General features: G+C 39.4%; 1 protein-coding gene across 4 annotated transcripts in view; it reads left to right on the forward strand.

Moving 5' to 3' along the window:
* The window catches only part of COL15A1 (collagen type XV alpha 1 chain), a 114,636-nt gene that overhangs the window by 56,653 nt on the left and 42,507 nt on the right, over positions 1 to 15,476 (forward strand). For 3 of the 4 annotated variants that reach the window (XM_053989223.1, XM_053989231.1, XM_053989250.1), the window contains exons 11-15: positions 719 to 781; positions 6,659 to 6,721; positions 8,818 to 8,853; positions 9,941 to 10,093; positions 13,996 to 14,064. In XM_053989223.1, coding sequence (XP_053845198.1) covers positions 719 to 781; positions 6,659 to 6,721; positions 8,818 to 8,853; positions 9,941 to 10,093; positions 13,996 to 14,064 — 384 coding nt within the window. The remainder of the gene's footprint in view (positions 1 to 718; positions 782 to 6,658; positions 6,722 to 8,817; positions 8,854 to 9,940; positions 10,094 to 13,995; positions 14,065 to 15,476) is intronic. The other variant, XM_053989241.1, reaches the window with a different exon arrangement.

Here is a 15,476-nt window from a genome sequence, read left to right on the forward strand (position 1 = left end):
CTTGTTCTCTGTGACAGCAAGTTTCAAGGCCTTTTATTCTGTAGTGAGGTGGAAGAAGTCTCAGTGCAGCCAAGGAATGCATCCTTAACACCGAGGCATTTGAAACATTACCTTTGGTACTATGATAATTTATTCAGGTAGTACTTCTCTCTGTGCTTTTCTTTGTAGTCTGCAAAATGTACACAGCTATGAAACTCACCAAGGACTAAACACTAAGGTATTTTTTCAACAGAAGGTTTTAGAAAAGGATTCAGTATATTGATTTCTCTTTATAAAAGTCACCTTTTTGATTCCAGTTGTTGGAATGTCAGAATTAGGCTTTTTAAAGGAGGGGCACATTGTAGGAAACTGGGGTTATTTGTAAGATCTGCATTTTAGGATATTCTTAATGTTGACAGGTACCTCTCTGAAGTTAAAATGTGTCTGAGATATTACTTCAGTTCACTTAAACAGTCACATGGCATGTGTGTCCTGCAGGACAGTTATCACTGTGCTCATAGAGCACCTGCAGGTAAATACAGTGCTCAGTGACTACAAAAGAAGATGGTATGAAACACCAGAAACATAAGTGAAATGTTCTTGTATTATAATTTATTTTACCAGTGACAGACTGCTGTAAGGATATTGATGATAGCTGTATTTCCAGTAAATGTCAAGTGATATTTGCATTTGTCATCTTTAGAAGCAATAATTTAAAATGGAATTATCCTCATTTCAGAATAGGCTGGAACCTGAAGAATTGGGTTCTGGAGATACTGATAGAGAGACAGAGATTTTAGGGGTAAGCAAATATTGATATTTCTCATGATAAAGAGCTTTATTTTACTCATGCAGGTTGTAGAATTTTTCATAATGCAAGTTTTATACATGCTTAATTTACAGCATCCAGAAAGTGTTTGTAGGGTTTCATATCAAGGTCAGAAAAGGCCTAAATGCCTGTAAATGGGGAAGAAGTACAAGACAGGAGGTAGCCACCAAAGAAATAATGGCAAGAGGAATTTTCAAAATGAGGAAATGCTTTCAGTCTGACTATGAGAAAACAGTAAAGAGGAGAGAGATGGGAATAATAGATTCATGGAATCATAGAAAGACCTAAATGTAATTTTGTTCCAGCCCCCTGCCATGGGCAGGGAAACCTTCCACTAGATCAGGTTGCTCAGAGCCCCATCCAACCTGGCCTTGAACATTTCCAGGGATGAGGCATCCACAGCTTCTCTGGGCAACCTGTTCCAGTGCCTCACTACCCTCACAGTAAAGAATTTCTTTCTAATATAGAATTTAAACCCATCCTCTGTCAGATTGAAGCCATTGCCCCTTATCCTGTTACTACAGACCCTTGTAAACAGTCCCTCTCCTGCTCTCTTGTAAGCCCCTTGTAGTCAGTGGAAGGTGTTATATGACCCTAGTCTCGCTTTTTTCAATTTGGAGTATCTGTTCTAAAAAAATAAATGTGTCTGTATGAAATGCCTTATGGTGCAGCTTTCTGGTGAACCGAACATCAGTAACACAGCAGCTTTCTGAGTTCATTTTGGCTCCTATGAACTCCAGAGTGCTATAGCACACTGGAGGCCTCTGCTTTGCAACACAACTAGTGATATTTTTCATTCTCTCAGACTGGTTTCTGCCTCAGGACTCCTCTTCTGTTCTTTCTTTTTACTCAAAAGTGCTTAATACCTTATTCCCAAGGCCTTTCAGGAGTCAATTGCCACATGCTGAAAGTTAGCTATCTTGCCTAATTTAAGAGCCTCTTCAGATGCCCTTTGTAGGTAACATGACAGGTGAGTTCCCTGCAGAAGGCTCTATTTACTGCACTGAAAATCCAAGATGACCCTCTTCCCGAAAGAATCCTGTACATGGCCCTAAGTCAGAATTAAAGATTTCCTGACTTATAGTGCCACGGCCCAAAACTTTAAGCTCTCTGTCCCTGTCTGCTAATGCAACCAGTAACACGGGTGGACTTGGACATGAGAGGGAATATTTGCAAATGTACTGTTCCTCCTAAAATAACATTTCACTAATTTCATTCCATTCATTCAATTTAAATACCTCTGTTCATGTCCATGCAGGATAGATCTTTAGAGCAGAGGCCAGTTTTACAGCATTAAGCAGGTCTTGACCATGAGTAGAGATTCTCAGTGCTCCAGCAATAACATGGAAAAACCCTATGAAATGGTAGAGGAGAAAAAACCAACCACTTCCCTCTGTACAATGATGGTTTCTTTATGGTTAGGTCTTTTATCATTAGGTCGATCCTTGGGATATGTCTGAGATCTCTACTGGGTTACAGAGAGCTGACACAAATTTTTTTGGTTTTCAATTTTTCTTTTTCAATGCTATGAGGCAGCACAGTTCAGAGAGCACAGGTGAGGGAGGTCAGTGTGACCCTATGTAAGGGCATATTGTGAAACTAAAATTGGTTCTCAGAGAAGCAGAAGTGGGGTGGAAACCCCAGCTGAGTATTATGAGCCTGAACAGTCTGTGTGAGCTTTTTCCTGTTCCATGTATATAGAAACGAACCAGGCTAGGAAAATTTCTAACATTCCTGCTGATTTATCCAGGGTCTTCCGGGGCCACCGGGCTCTCCAGGACTGCCTGGTCTTCCAGGAAACCCAGCACCTGATTCAGGTGTAGGACCTCCTGGGTCACCAGGAGAAGATGGAGTTTCAGGGGAGCCAGGCCCTGCACTGAGTGCCATTTTGTGCACAAAGCTTGAATCTTATACAAATTTATATTAAAAAAAAAAAAAAAGTCTTGTTAACCAAAACATAGCACTAATGTACATTTGAAGGACAGATACTGGTGGATCTGGACCAGAATAAATAAAAATTAATAATGCTTTTGCCAACACTGAATAAGACTAAGTATCAGTTTTCCTGTGGTGCTTTCAGGAAAATGAAGTTTGCTAAATTACTTATATAAGCTTCAGGGAATTTGTAAAATAAACTGAATTTTCCTCTTTCCTCTTCCATCGTTTTCTTCAGCTACGTAGAAACACTTATTCCTCTGGACATGTGAAATATAATTCTACTGTAAAAATGTTGCTAAAGTTTGACTTGCAAGTAAATTCTCAGTAAAGTGGTTTTTTTCAGTGAATAAAATAAATTTTTTTAGCATTGACCAGCTCTGAGAATCCTCTCTGGAACTATGAGATTGGCTCAGTTGTTTGGAGCATGGTGCTAATGAAGCCAAGGTTGTGAGTCTGATCTCTGTGCGGTCCATTCATCTAAGAGCTGCACTCAATAATCCTTTCCAATTCAGAACAATCTCTGTTTCCATATATTTACTAATATGGTTCCCTTATGCCCTACCAACCATCTGCCAGCAGCATTGTTCTCAGGGCAAGATTTGTCCTGTACATCAGATGACCCTCAAAGTGAGTCATCATTTCTGTACCTGACAAGGTGTCGTTAGCATATATCAAGGAAGTGTATGGGTGACAGGTGTTAAAAAGGAGCTATCACTATATCTCAGCTGTCTTGGAGGGAGGATCTTTGAGAATAACCAAGCTGGGAGTTGATATAAAATCCAGAAGGTGTTAGACCATCCAGATGGAAAGCAGCATCTTTTGTGCAGAAAGAAATTAGGTACCTGAAAGTCTTAATATGAGATTCAAGAGTCAAGTGCACGGGAAGCCAAGGAAATCCATTATTCTCTGCATCTACTGATTGTTATATGGATGGCAGTATTAAATAAAAAAAGTCTGAAATGCTGACCAGATTTCATCTAATTGCTAAACTCCCAACACTCTTTATTTTCCGAATCCAAGACAGATTAAATTTTATTGAGGATTACAAATGTAATTTTAAGAAAATACATTGGCAAGTCTTAAAAAAAGACAGTTACCCTAATGTTTTATTTACAGGATTTGATAAAGTGCAGTGTTAGATTAAAAGGTTCTCTATAACACCTTCTTTCAATTAAAAATGTACCTTCAACTTTCCTGACTGTGGCTGTTATTATATCCTTGGAATATAATGTAATTCAAATGGTCTGGGATACAGTACTAAAATTTGCCATAAAAGAATAATGTAAAAAGGAATTAAAATAAAATGGAGAAATAAGCATTGATTTATCTTTTATTTTTAAAGATGAGTGTATTCCCTCTTGTCTAATTTGGGATTTCACAGGCAATAACATGAAGCAGACAGTCAATTTTCTGATGCTGTCGCTGTTGAGCAGGACGGGAACAGAGAACTCTAGATTAGAAGGCAAAGAAAATGAGTTCTGATTTATTTCAAATATACTGCTTTATATATAGAGAACATTGAGAAGATTAATTTTATTGGTCTTAGAGTAAAAACATGTCACACTATTGGTGTGCAGTGAATGACGCACAGTGGCAGAGCATGCTTATAAACAATGTGAATAACAAGATAGATTAGAGAATTATTTACATTCTTTCCCAACTGTTTCCCAGGCTCTTGCCTGGTTAGAAAACCTTTCTCTTTCTCTCTGACTGAGCTGAGAATATCCACATGATGCAACACAAATCATTGTTTCAGGATAGTTCCTGGGAAACATATCAGTTAAAAAAGTAGAAGTTAGATGTTGATAAGACTACTAAAGAACATTTTCAGAAGAATCAATCCAGGACAAATCTGCAGGTTGCGAAAGGAAATCTCCAGCTATTAAAAATACAGACCCATGCATTCCCACAATTTCAGATGACCCAAGAAACTGTCATCCTGCTTTTCAAAGATTTGCACGCATTTGTACGCTCTGGATAAATGAAGTGAGCTCAGTTCCCAGCAGAGATTTTTGGTTGGGAATCCTCATTAAGTACCACATTAACACATTTGTGTTAATAAGGGTTTTCAGTTGTGAATTCTAATTCCAGAAGACCAGCCAATCACTTGAAGTTGGGGACAGGCTTAAGTCCTTGCTAAATCAAGAACTTTGTGATGTAGCACCTCTTCTCTCTGCAAACATGTCTTGGAAATGTTTCAGTAAAGGCTGCATTTTGTAATGGGAAATACCCCTGCACAAACTGCTTCACAGTGCGTCTCATACTGATATGGTATTGATCTGATTAAACATACATTTTCTAAATGCTACATGAAGTTAAATTGACTCATAGTATTGTGTAGGGATATTTTCTATCATAATTTTTTATTTGAGGTAGCTCACAAATGCATTCATATACCCTGACAAGAATAACAAATATCCCAGCGTTGCCTGCTAGCTACATAAGAGAGACTATTCCAAAGCTCTTTAGGAAATTAGCAATTTTAGCACAATGAAGCCTAAAATTGCCAAGTAGTAGAGTGGAAGTAACCAGTAAACTTTAGAACAGTTATTGTTTTTAGCTCTTTTCTTACTCTCTCTGTCTATGTAATCATGCCAAAATGCAATATTAAAATGTTTAAAACATACTGAAATTATTTCTGATTATTCTCAATATTAAAAAAAAAAAATTCCATTAGTTACTCTATGACTTACAGTGCATCCAAAGAGCAAAACTGGTGGGGGCTGGGGGGTGTGGGGGAGGAGGGAGAGAGCCAGAAAAATGAGGCTTTTTGATAATTCTGAAAACATCAGGGGGAAACAATGTTTTCTATCTCCTTTGCTAGCCATTTATATCCTTCCCCAAAACAGATGAATAAATAAATATTATTAAAGATCTCCAGAGGCCAGAATACACCCCTGTAAATGTAGTCAAAGGCTTTCAGAGACCAATTTTTAAAATGCAGTCTGTAAAATATGCCTGTTACCTTCCATGCATGTCTAGTTACTGTGGGCTGGACTTCAATATCTGTACAGATTTATTGGCTGACCCCACAAATCCAGTGTTTCCCAGCCTGCCTGCTCACTCAGATGCATGCACGATACAAGTCATACAACACCAAAAATTGGGTGGAGAACTTAATACGAGGTTCATGAACAATATGAGTGCCATCAACCAAAGCAAAGTGACGGCGCCTTTTCTTCTGCAGAAGGACTCTTTAGGAGTACTGCTCCTGAAAGTGTAAGAATGCACTTCCAGGCTCAGCTACCCAGAGGCTCCTGGAAAAGTGAGTCTGAATAAGCCAAGTGCTGCCCCCATATGGCGAGCTGAGGCCCAGCCTCATAGCTTCCATGTGATGGTATCACTGGAGTTTTATGAATCAAGACCTCTGTCAACCTACAGGCTTTTTCTATTTGCAGTGACAGCACAGAAGTCTCCTGTTTGACACCATTCCCTCCATATCATAACTACTTTTAGTGATCCGACCACACAGCAACCCTGGCCACTGATTTTGTCAATACCAAGGTTTCCTCAGCTGGGTCTCATCTAGCACCGACATTGACAAAAGTGTGTATAACTGAAGTGCCTGAGGATTTCAACCCCATTGTGTCTTTCACAATGTTGTCAAAACGTTCTTGGATAGCACCATAATCTCTCATGCTAAGGTTATATTTACAATATGCTGGGTTTTCTTTTTGCTTATAATTTTATGATTGTTGTATATAGTTTTCCATTAAAATATATTAAAATACTGGTTTAATACAAAGCCAAACTCTCAGAAGACAAGAAATAAAAGTGTTAAAACTTAGTAGTGGGAGGTGCTACACATTACTCTTTCATAATGCTATATCATCAGTTGGTCCCTAATACTTAACATGTTCTAGAAATTGAGCTCTCAAGTGGCACCTGCTTTAGATTTACTGTCATCTACAGGGCCCTCAAGGTCCTTCTGGCTGTGATGGAGTGGTTGGCCCACCAGGGTGGAAGGGAGAAAAGGTGAGTTAAATGTTGTCTTGCTCCTACTTCAGTGGAAAATCTTTGTCAATTCTAGGCTGTAAAAATCATAAACAGTTGTCCCTGCAACACGATAGCATCTGGCTTCAGTATTTTTTAATGGAATCCAGATAGTGATGGCTTATTAGAACCCATCTGAAAAGGCATATTCAGAAATCCAGAATTTCATATTGGCTATTGTCTCATTTTCTGAAGCATGCAATATTCAATATGCACTATGAACTACTCTGTTGTGATTTGCCACTCAGAAAACAGTAGTCACTAGGCTCAGACAGATAAGTCTGGAGGGGGAAAGAGAGAACTCCAGTTAGCCCAGCCTGGCACAGAGTGACAGCACATTATATGATGGGGAGAAGAGTCTGAAGGAGCACAGACCATATAAATTGGCAAACAAGAGACAAAGTCATGGCCTACACTGGCTGGACACTAGATGCCCACCAGTGAAAAGCTGATGGGTCAAGACAAGGACAGAAAGATCACTCAGCAATTACCATCACACACAAAACAGATTTGACTTGGGGAAATTAATATAATTGATTGCTAATCAAAACAACATTTGAGCACCATTTTTTTATACCCCACTTCAAGAAGGATGTGAAGAATAACAGGCAAAGACTAGAAGACAATTTCATCCTCTAGTGAGCTTCAACAACGCACTTTACACACAAGAATTCGAAAGTAAATTCCCAAGTGTACCTTTAAAGCTCACCCGCTGTAACAGAAATGAAAAGACAAGTCTTAAATGGCCAGAATATTGATTTATTTTTATCTATGGAGGCTGGAGGTTCTGAGTTGTGATATCAAAAGCCTGGTTTTGATATCAAAAGGCTGGTAAAAGTGCAGCATACATGGGAACCAGCAGCCATCCAGAAAGTGCAGTATGTGTGTTACAAAGCAGGCACCTGAAACCCGTGACCATTGTAATCAGTGGTGAGTGTTTTACATGAGGGAGCCTAAGAACAGAAAGTCTAGCTGAAGTAAACTGAACATGAATTGCGTCCTATAGGAGGAGATTGATGGGGAAAGAGAAGCAATTTAAGAAAAAAAAATTTTTTTAAAAAATCATAATCTTCTAAAAAAAGGGCTACAATGTTTTGCCTGAGTCTGCTGCATTCTGTATGTTTGAATAAAAATTCAATTAGAATTGAAGCACTATATATCTGCACCTGTTCAATACAAGTAAGAGTATTTTTCAATTTTTACTATTTTTTTCTGAAAGCCTTGATTTAATTTATATTGCAGTATCTGGTTTTTTTCTTTATTCCAAATTAATCCAGAGAAGATAACAAGAAAGAAACAACAGGATGCACTGAAAGTAAATTCAGTTTGTTCATCAAGTGACATTTGACATGGAGTTTAGCCACTGCTTTTAGAAAAAAAAACATGATCATATTACTCCTGGTGCTTACTCACTTTTTTCAGACTTTACTCAATAAATACTTCTGCTGAGTGAGTAAGGACAGGAGCTTGCCAAGATAAAAATTATTCCACTAGATCCAGAGCAATTTTGAAAATAATTATTAGTGTGCATTATTATTGTCTTTCTGTCTATTCTGTGAAATAGAAATGGAAAAAAAAAAAAGTATGCAAGTAAAGTGTATAAAAGCAAATATTGATAAAATCTTGATTGTAGTGGAGGAACCTTAAAATCTTCCTAGTCATCACATCCGGTGTTTGGAAGGGTGCCCTGGACAACTTGAGTGGGACCAGTTTCCAGTTCTGTTATAGCCCATAAGGATTTTGATATTTATGTTCAGAAACATGAGGATGTGACCTGCAATGTTTAATTCTCTGTCCTCCACACCCTTAAAATCTGCAGCAATAATTGAAATACAAGATTGAGTCCAGTCAGCATACCAGACCAGAGCTATTAATGTGTTATTGTAGTTCCTGAACTGCAGATTGTTTTCTTTTTAACTGAGAGGTTTGATGTTTCAGATGAAGGGCTTCATGTACAGGACATCAAATTAAACAACACAGAAATCTGTGGGCATTTGTATTAAGGAAAACTACCATAAATATGCTTTTGTTGTGTAATGGTCTTATACTAAGTGTTTAGAATTTATTTTCTTTTACAGGGTGATCAAGGTCTGCCTGGTTCTGCTGGTCCAAAGGTAACAAAAAAGTGTTTTTATAGGATGACAGTATGACTGTGATACAGCACATTACTGAAAAGGGCTGAGAAATCTTATAGACTGTTATTGTGTAACCTGATGAAGTGAGCAAACCTGGTTTTTCAGCTGGCCAGCATGCTTCCCTATGAAGTGTCATGTAGTCGGGTAACCTTGGCTGGACACGGTTCTATAACTCTCTTTTCAAGTGGGACTGGGGAGAGAGAATAAGATGGAAAGCAACTTGTAGGTTGAGATAAGGCAGTGTTTACTAAAGCAAAAAGAAAGTGAAAGTTTGTATCCAGATAAGCAAAGAGAAAAAAGTTTAATCTCTACTTCCCATCAGTGAGTAATGTTCAGCCACTTCCCAGGAAGCAGTTGCTCTGGAAGGCAAATACTATAAAACAACAAATGCCCCCCATTCCTCCTCTCTCCCATAGCTCTTATATCTGAGCTGACATCATATGGTATGGAATACCCCTTTGGTTAATTTGGATCAGCTATTTTTGCCTAGTTGTGTCCCCTTCCAGGGTATCGCCCACTCCCAGCCCACTTGGTGGGAGGAGGGTATGAGAGAATTGTTAAAGAGACAGCACTGATGGTGTGCCAGTGCTGCTCAGCAGCAGACAAAACACTGGTGTATTGTCAACACCTTTCTGGCTACCAATGCAAAGCACAGCACTGTGAGAGCTGCTGTGTGGGAAACTCCACCTCAGCCAGAACCAATGCAGGTGACCAGCAGGTTGAGAGAGGTGATACTCCCTCTCTACTCTGCCCTCATGAGAGGCCCACCTGGAGAGCTGTGTCAACCTCTGGGACCCCCAGCACAAGAAAGGCATACACCTGTTGGAACAAGTCCAGGGGAGGGCCATGAACATGATCAGTGGATGACCGCTTCCTGGAAATGTTCAAGGCCAGGTTGGATGTGGTTTTGAGCTACCTGGTCTAGTGGAAGGTGTCTCTGCCCATGGCAGAGGGCTTGAAACTTGATGAGCTTTCCAACCCAAACCATTCTGTGATCCTGTGAAACTACTTATTTGCCTTTACTTAGACATATTCAGTATATCAAGAGTCTGAATTTTTATTTTAGGGTGATACTGGAGTCACTGGATCAATAGGCCCTAAAGGAGAAGCTTGTCCTATTGGGTCTCATGGAAAACCTGGACCACCTGGACCTCCTGGGCCTCCTGGGCTCCCTGGACCTCCTGGACCACCAGGACTAAGTTATACTTTGGGATTTGAGGTATTTTGCTATTCTGAAGTTTGTTGTAATTATGCATATATTTCCTCCAGAGGATCATCTGTATATTTCACAGGTATTTAAATCAGAATTAATAACAAAGTAATTTGTTCTAGATTGAAATTTGCCAAGGAGTGTAAATACAGAGATATATGTTGCTCATTTCTGACCTCATGCTTTGTTCTACTTAGGACAAAAAAGTTCCATTGAAAATATAAAATTGCAGATGTTACTTTTTCTACTTCTGAGAATAATACCTTCATCACTTAAGAATATGAGATCAGGCCAGCTCAAGATGAATTTTACATATCATTTGAGAACTGTTCATTTGGATAATGTTGTTGGAACAGAAAGTGGCTTTGCAGTAAAGAAAGGCAAGGAAACAATACCCAGGTTCAAGAATTAGAGCTGCTGCATTAATATCTTTGTGAAGAGAGGCCAAGAAAGTGTCAATATCAATATTCCTACTTGTGTCTTCACTTTTTTCTTCCTTTTTTTCCATGCATTTTCCAATTCTAATTTAGCTGTGTGGCTCAGCAAAGTCTTTCTAGAGTTTTTTTTATGTCATGGGATATAATAGAGTTTGCACTCTATGAGACTACTCAGGGTAGTCTCATCAGAGAAATAAGAATGTTTGACCAAAATTACTGGCCCTCTGTAGAATAGCTGTAGTAAAGTGGTGGTGTTTAAAATATACCAGTTTCCCTACATGTTTTTCTTAGTATCTACCCCAACTTTTTTGTATTTTTCTTTTCTTTACTCTACAGACATTTTGGGGTGTCACAGACGTGACACTAATGCTTGTTTAGAGACCTTATTTGCTTTCTGATGTCTGAATAAAGAATATTGTACTATATACACTACTGGTTAATAATCTCACTGATGTCAGTGAATTTCAATGGACAAAAATCTCTTTAGCAGTTCACAAGTTCTTAATCGCCAGCACTGAAATGGTTAGCAAGGAACAGCTTGAAGACTAGGCAAACAGTCCTTTGCCTTGTCTTAGGCACACTACACTGATACACAATATCCCCTGAATAAAAATCAAGATAAATATCAGTAAATATTTGTCTCAGAAGGAGTTAAGGACCACTGGCAAGTCACATCTTCATCCCAGGCCTGGTCTGAGTTTTAGCCCAGAATGATGGCTTCTCTGACTTACAGTCATCTTATGAGACCTGTGAGGACCCATTCTTTAAGAGATTCTCCACTTTTCCCCATTAGCACTATTTTAGTAGACGGCAACGTGCCCTTATGTCACCAAAGAGTCCTCCTGAAATTATGTGTTTAGGATCAAGCTCTGCCACTCTTAATACCTAAATCTCAGAGGAGCAAATTTGGCAGATGTGCAGGAAAGGGTGAAAACTGAGAGTCCCTGCTTTTATGGATACAAATACAGAAGGATTTGAGCTCTAACTGCAGTAACAGTATCTTGACTGGCTTCATCTTGAACTTTATCTAGTCAAAAAAATTGGTATGACTGTCATTTCCCTGAGAGGAAAACTACTTTAAACAGGTTCAATAGCTGTAGCTGATCTTTTGGATGCCCCCCATGCCATCTGTTGAGGCAGCACCATGGTCTGCCAGTTTGTTAGGGTGACACTACCTTTTGGTTGGCAGTCTGCTGTATGGCTGTTTCTGCAAAATACTCCTGTTAGCACTTGTTAGGATCTGTGATCAGGTATGTGCAAAAACCAAATGGCATGGTGTTTGCTGACACTTATGCTTGCCAAAAGAACAGTTTGAGCTGCAGAAGGTACCTGGTAAACCTATTAAAAACATGCAGATGTCAAAAAAGATGATGTGTGATATAAAGTAGGCATCAAGCACTCTCTTAAAGGGAAAAACAGACTGGCACAGTGCAGTCAAGGGAAAGGGCCCAGAAACACAGTGTGGTTTACCCTCCTCAGTGAGAGTTTGATTAAACAGGCCAAAGAGAATATGGGGAGATTTTTCTGTTGGTATTTGATACACTGATAGCTGATGGAGGAGTAGAATGAAAGTCTGAGTAACATTAAATCAATCTCAGGTGAAGTTGCACAAAAGGTCTCTCACCTTGGTCCTGCAAAATGAAGGACCTGATTTCAGTTGTACATTCCTTCTGCTTCTCTTACTCTTGTGGAGTTGGCAGAAAAGGTCAGAAGAACAAGATCTCTCTTTTCCAGTGCAGTCAGGTCAAATGATGTTTTCCATACCTTTGGTGTTAAGCTGTCATTCAATAGCAGCTGAAGGTGATCTAATTGTTGTCTCACCCTTCCCCTTACACCATCGAGTGCACCACAGCTGGGCTAAGCTGGGCCATTTCAAGTCACTAACTGGCAGAAAGCTAAGCAGGCCAGGAGTGTGGGCCCTTTAAACATAGCGAGCTGACACAAGGGCTTGCTGTCATTAGGAGGTGGAGCTTTGCTCCTGTTCCTTCTCCTATCTGCAGACATTTCTGGTGCATTCCTGGCCTTCACATGCACTAACATTCAGTATCCCATCAATTCTTCCACAAGCCAATTTAATTCACTAAAATTTTAGATAACACTCGCACCCCAAAAGTAACATGTTTTCTGTCATTTTAGTCATCTAAAGGAAAGTGAGGGGATTTGACACCTGATGCTGATGCTGCAAATAAAGGCTGTATGGCTGTGAGCAGGAAAGTGAAACAAAAATGAAGATTTTATCTTTCCAGGAAAAGGAAACAATTAAGCCAGCACAGCTGCAACTAAAACTGCAGCTAAAAGCAAGTGAACCGTTCCCTGCTGGCGTGGTACATCCAGATGTTTTGAAGAACAGTCTGACAAGTTTGGACTAGCCAGGAGATAGGAACATGAGAGGTGCTGGGCCTGAAACAAGCAATTATGGCAGCCTGCAGTTTTATTTTTTTGCTGCTTTGGAACTGGCATCTCCTGCTTCTATACCATGGATCTGCAATGTCACAGAGTAATGAAAGCTGGAGAGAGGTTGCTGCTTTCTATGTAGTTTCCTTTAAAACTACTAAAAAATCTCCATGGGAAATAGGTAGTCTGCTCTCAAGGACTCCCACTACACAGAGACTTATTTCTGAAGTTAGCAGAGGGCAATGGAAATGGACAGTGGGCTGGAGCAGATGACCTGTAATGAAAGCCTCAGGGAACTCAGCTTGCTTAGTCTGGATAACACTTAACCTTCATGTCTGGAAGGTTCCAAGGTCTGAGTTTCCAATGCCCCAAATAACCTGATTGGAATTCAGTACTGACACTGCTTTTGACAGGAAGCTGGGAAGGCAGCCTCTGCGAGCACTTTCAACATAATTATTCTACAATTTGATGGTGGATTCTTTTTTTTTTCTGCTCAATTTCAGAAAGCAGTATTTTAGGCAGGAGTTCAATATTCAACTGTGAGAATTAGAAAGCGCCTTTACTGATGAAAGGCAATTACTGCCCTTAACAAACTGTTTGCAAGTTCCGCCTGCCACAGTTCTGGTAACCCTTACTAGTCATTAGTGTTTCAGTATCTGGGTGACAGGTAAATTCTACACAGAAAAATACTGCTTAAAAGTGTGCTTATACACAGTACATACTGTCTCACCTCTGCTTGATGCTCTTCAGCCTGAAGTGCTGGAGCAATGGTGGCAAGTTGGCAAAGTTGGCAAGACAGTAAAGGCCAGAGTTTCTGTAGGGAAAACCAGCATGTTTTTTATCACATTTGAGCAAAGCCTATCTCCAAAGCCTATCTCCAGAACAGCATCCATTTGACTCCAAAAAAAGTTAATGAGAAAAGATTAAAATATTTGTGTTCAGTATGTTTCCAGTTTTTACAGAACTTAAGAAGACAGAGCTGTTGGGAAAAAAAAAAAAAAAAAAAAAAAGAAAGCGCAACCAGAAAAAAAACCAAAAGATAAATTCTTAAATTCTGTAGCACTTTGTCTCTTCCATTAGGATATGGAAGGACCAGGTAGCATCGACCTGTTAAGTGAATCAAGAATTCCCAGATCAAGGGGACCAAAGGTGAGTGGATGTTTTGGAGGAGGGGAGTATAATTTGTTGTTGAGTTGTTTGGTTTGTTTTGGAGTTTTTTCCAAACAGAACTTTCCTCCATTCTGCTATTTGGAAATATATAGTCCCAGTCAGCTATAGATTGAGAGTCACTACACTGAAATGGATTCACTTGCCCTAGAATGTCATTAAAATAATTGTGTCCTCCAAAGAATCTGAATGGTATTTCTCTGATACCTCATTAGCTAATGATTTTTTTTTATTCTGCTCTATTTTTGAGATCTTAAAGGGTGAAATAAGGGTTTTCACGTTATCTAGCTCTCTATTTCTCCTTTCACCATAATGGATTCCTTTCTCTCATAAGAAGGTGAACCACACATATGAAGATTAAACTGAAATGTTATAGTTTGACAAACAAATGTGTATAATACAACATGCCACTTTTAAACTAAAAAATTGTTCCCAGTGTGGAAGCAATGTCATAGACAAAGGGATGCTTTTTTCTCTATCATTGTGTCTCAGGAGATTTTTTGCTAGTGTGGGCCACTTAAATCATCAAGTAGGGAATATGGGAATATAATGCATCAGTACCAACCATATCATTTGGATTTATTGTCATTCTTAACAATAGAAGGAGCTCCAGTGGTTTAGTCTGGCAACAAAAGGAGACAAAGACACGATCCAGTAGCTACTTAATGAGTCTCTGAGGGGCAACTGCAAGTATGATTAAGCCAAACTGTTCCTTGTAGTGCCAGATGGTACAGCAAGGGACAGTGGTCACAATTTGCAGGTTGTGATGTTGAGGCTAAGCCTTAGGAGAAGGCTGTTCACTAGAAGGTTGGGGCAATTGCCCAGGGAGATTGCAGAAGGTCTGGTCTTGGATTTACCAAGACTTTGCTGGACAGAAACATGACTGACCTGATCTGAAGCTGGTGACAGTTCTGCTTCAAGGGGGTGATTGGATTAGATGGCTTCCAAAGGCCTGGACAATCCTGTGATTCCATGAATCATCAGACACCAACTGAACACTGAAGGCAGGAATGACTCTGAGCAGCACCTTTACTATGTTGGTTTAAAGTACTAGTAATTGTGTGTCACTGAAGATGGAGGTGATAGCTTAGAGAACTTTGCCCCCTCTTACGTCTTTTCCTAGATACTAAAAATAGTACAAAAATACAGTTACAAAAATAAGTATTGAATCTGTTAGCTGAAGGAGGTGCCCACAGCAGGTCCAAAATTCCGCATTCTAACCTGCCTTAGTCACAGCCTTACTGTCACATTTGGTTTTATAACAGGCATTGTTTCCAAGTCACCCAGCTATAAATATTCAAAAAATGTCTTGTTGCAGTTGAACAAAATTTTCCTGTTACTGCTTAATTACTCTGCAAAGTTTGAGTCAGTACAGAAGAGAGATGAGAAAAAGA

Source organism: Vidua macroura, chromosome 1 (assembly GCF_024509145.1).
Source record: "Vidua macroura isolate BioBank_ID:100142 chromosome 1, ASM2450914v1, whole genome shotgun sequence".
Taxonomy (NCBI): Eukaryota; Metazoa; Chordata; class Aves; order Passeriformes; family Viduidae; genus Vidua; species Vidua macroura.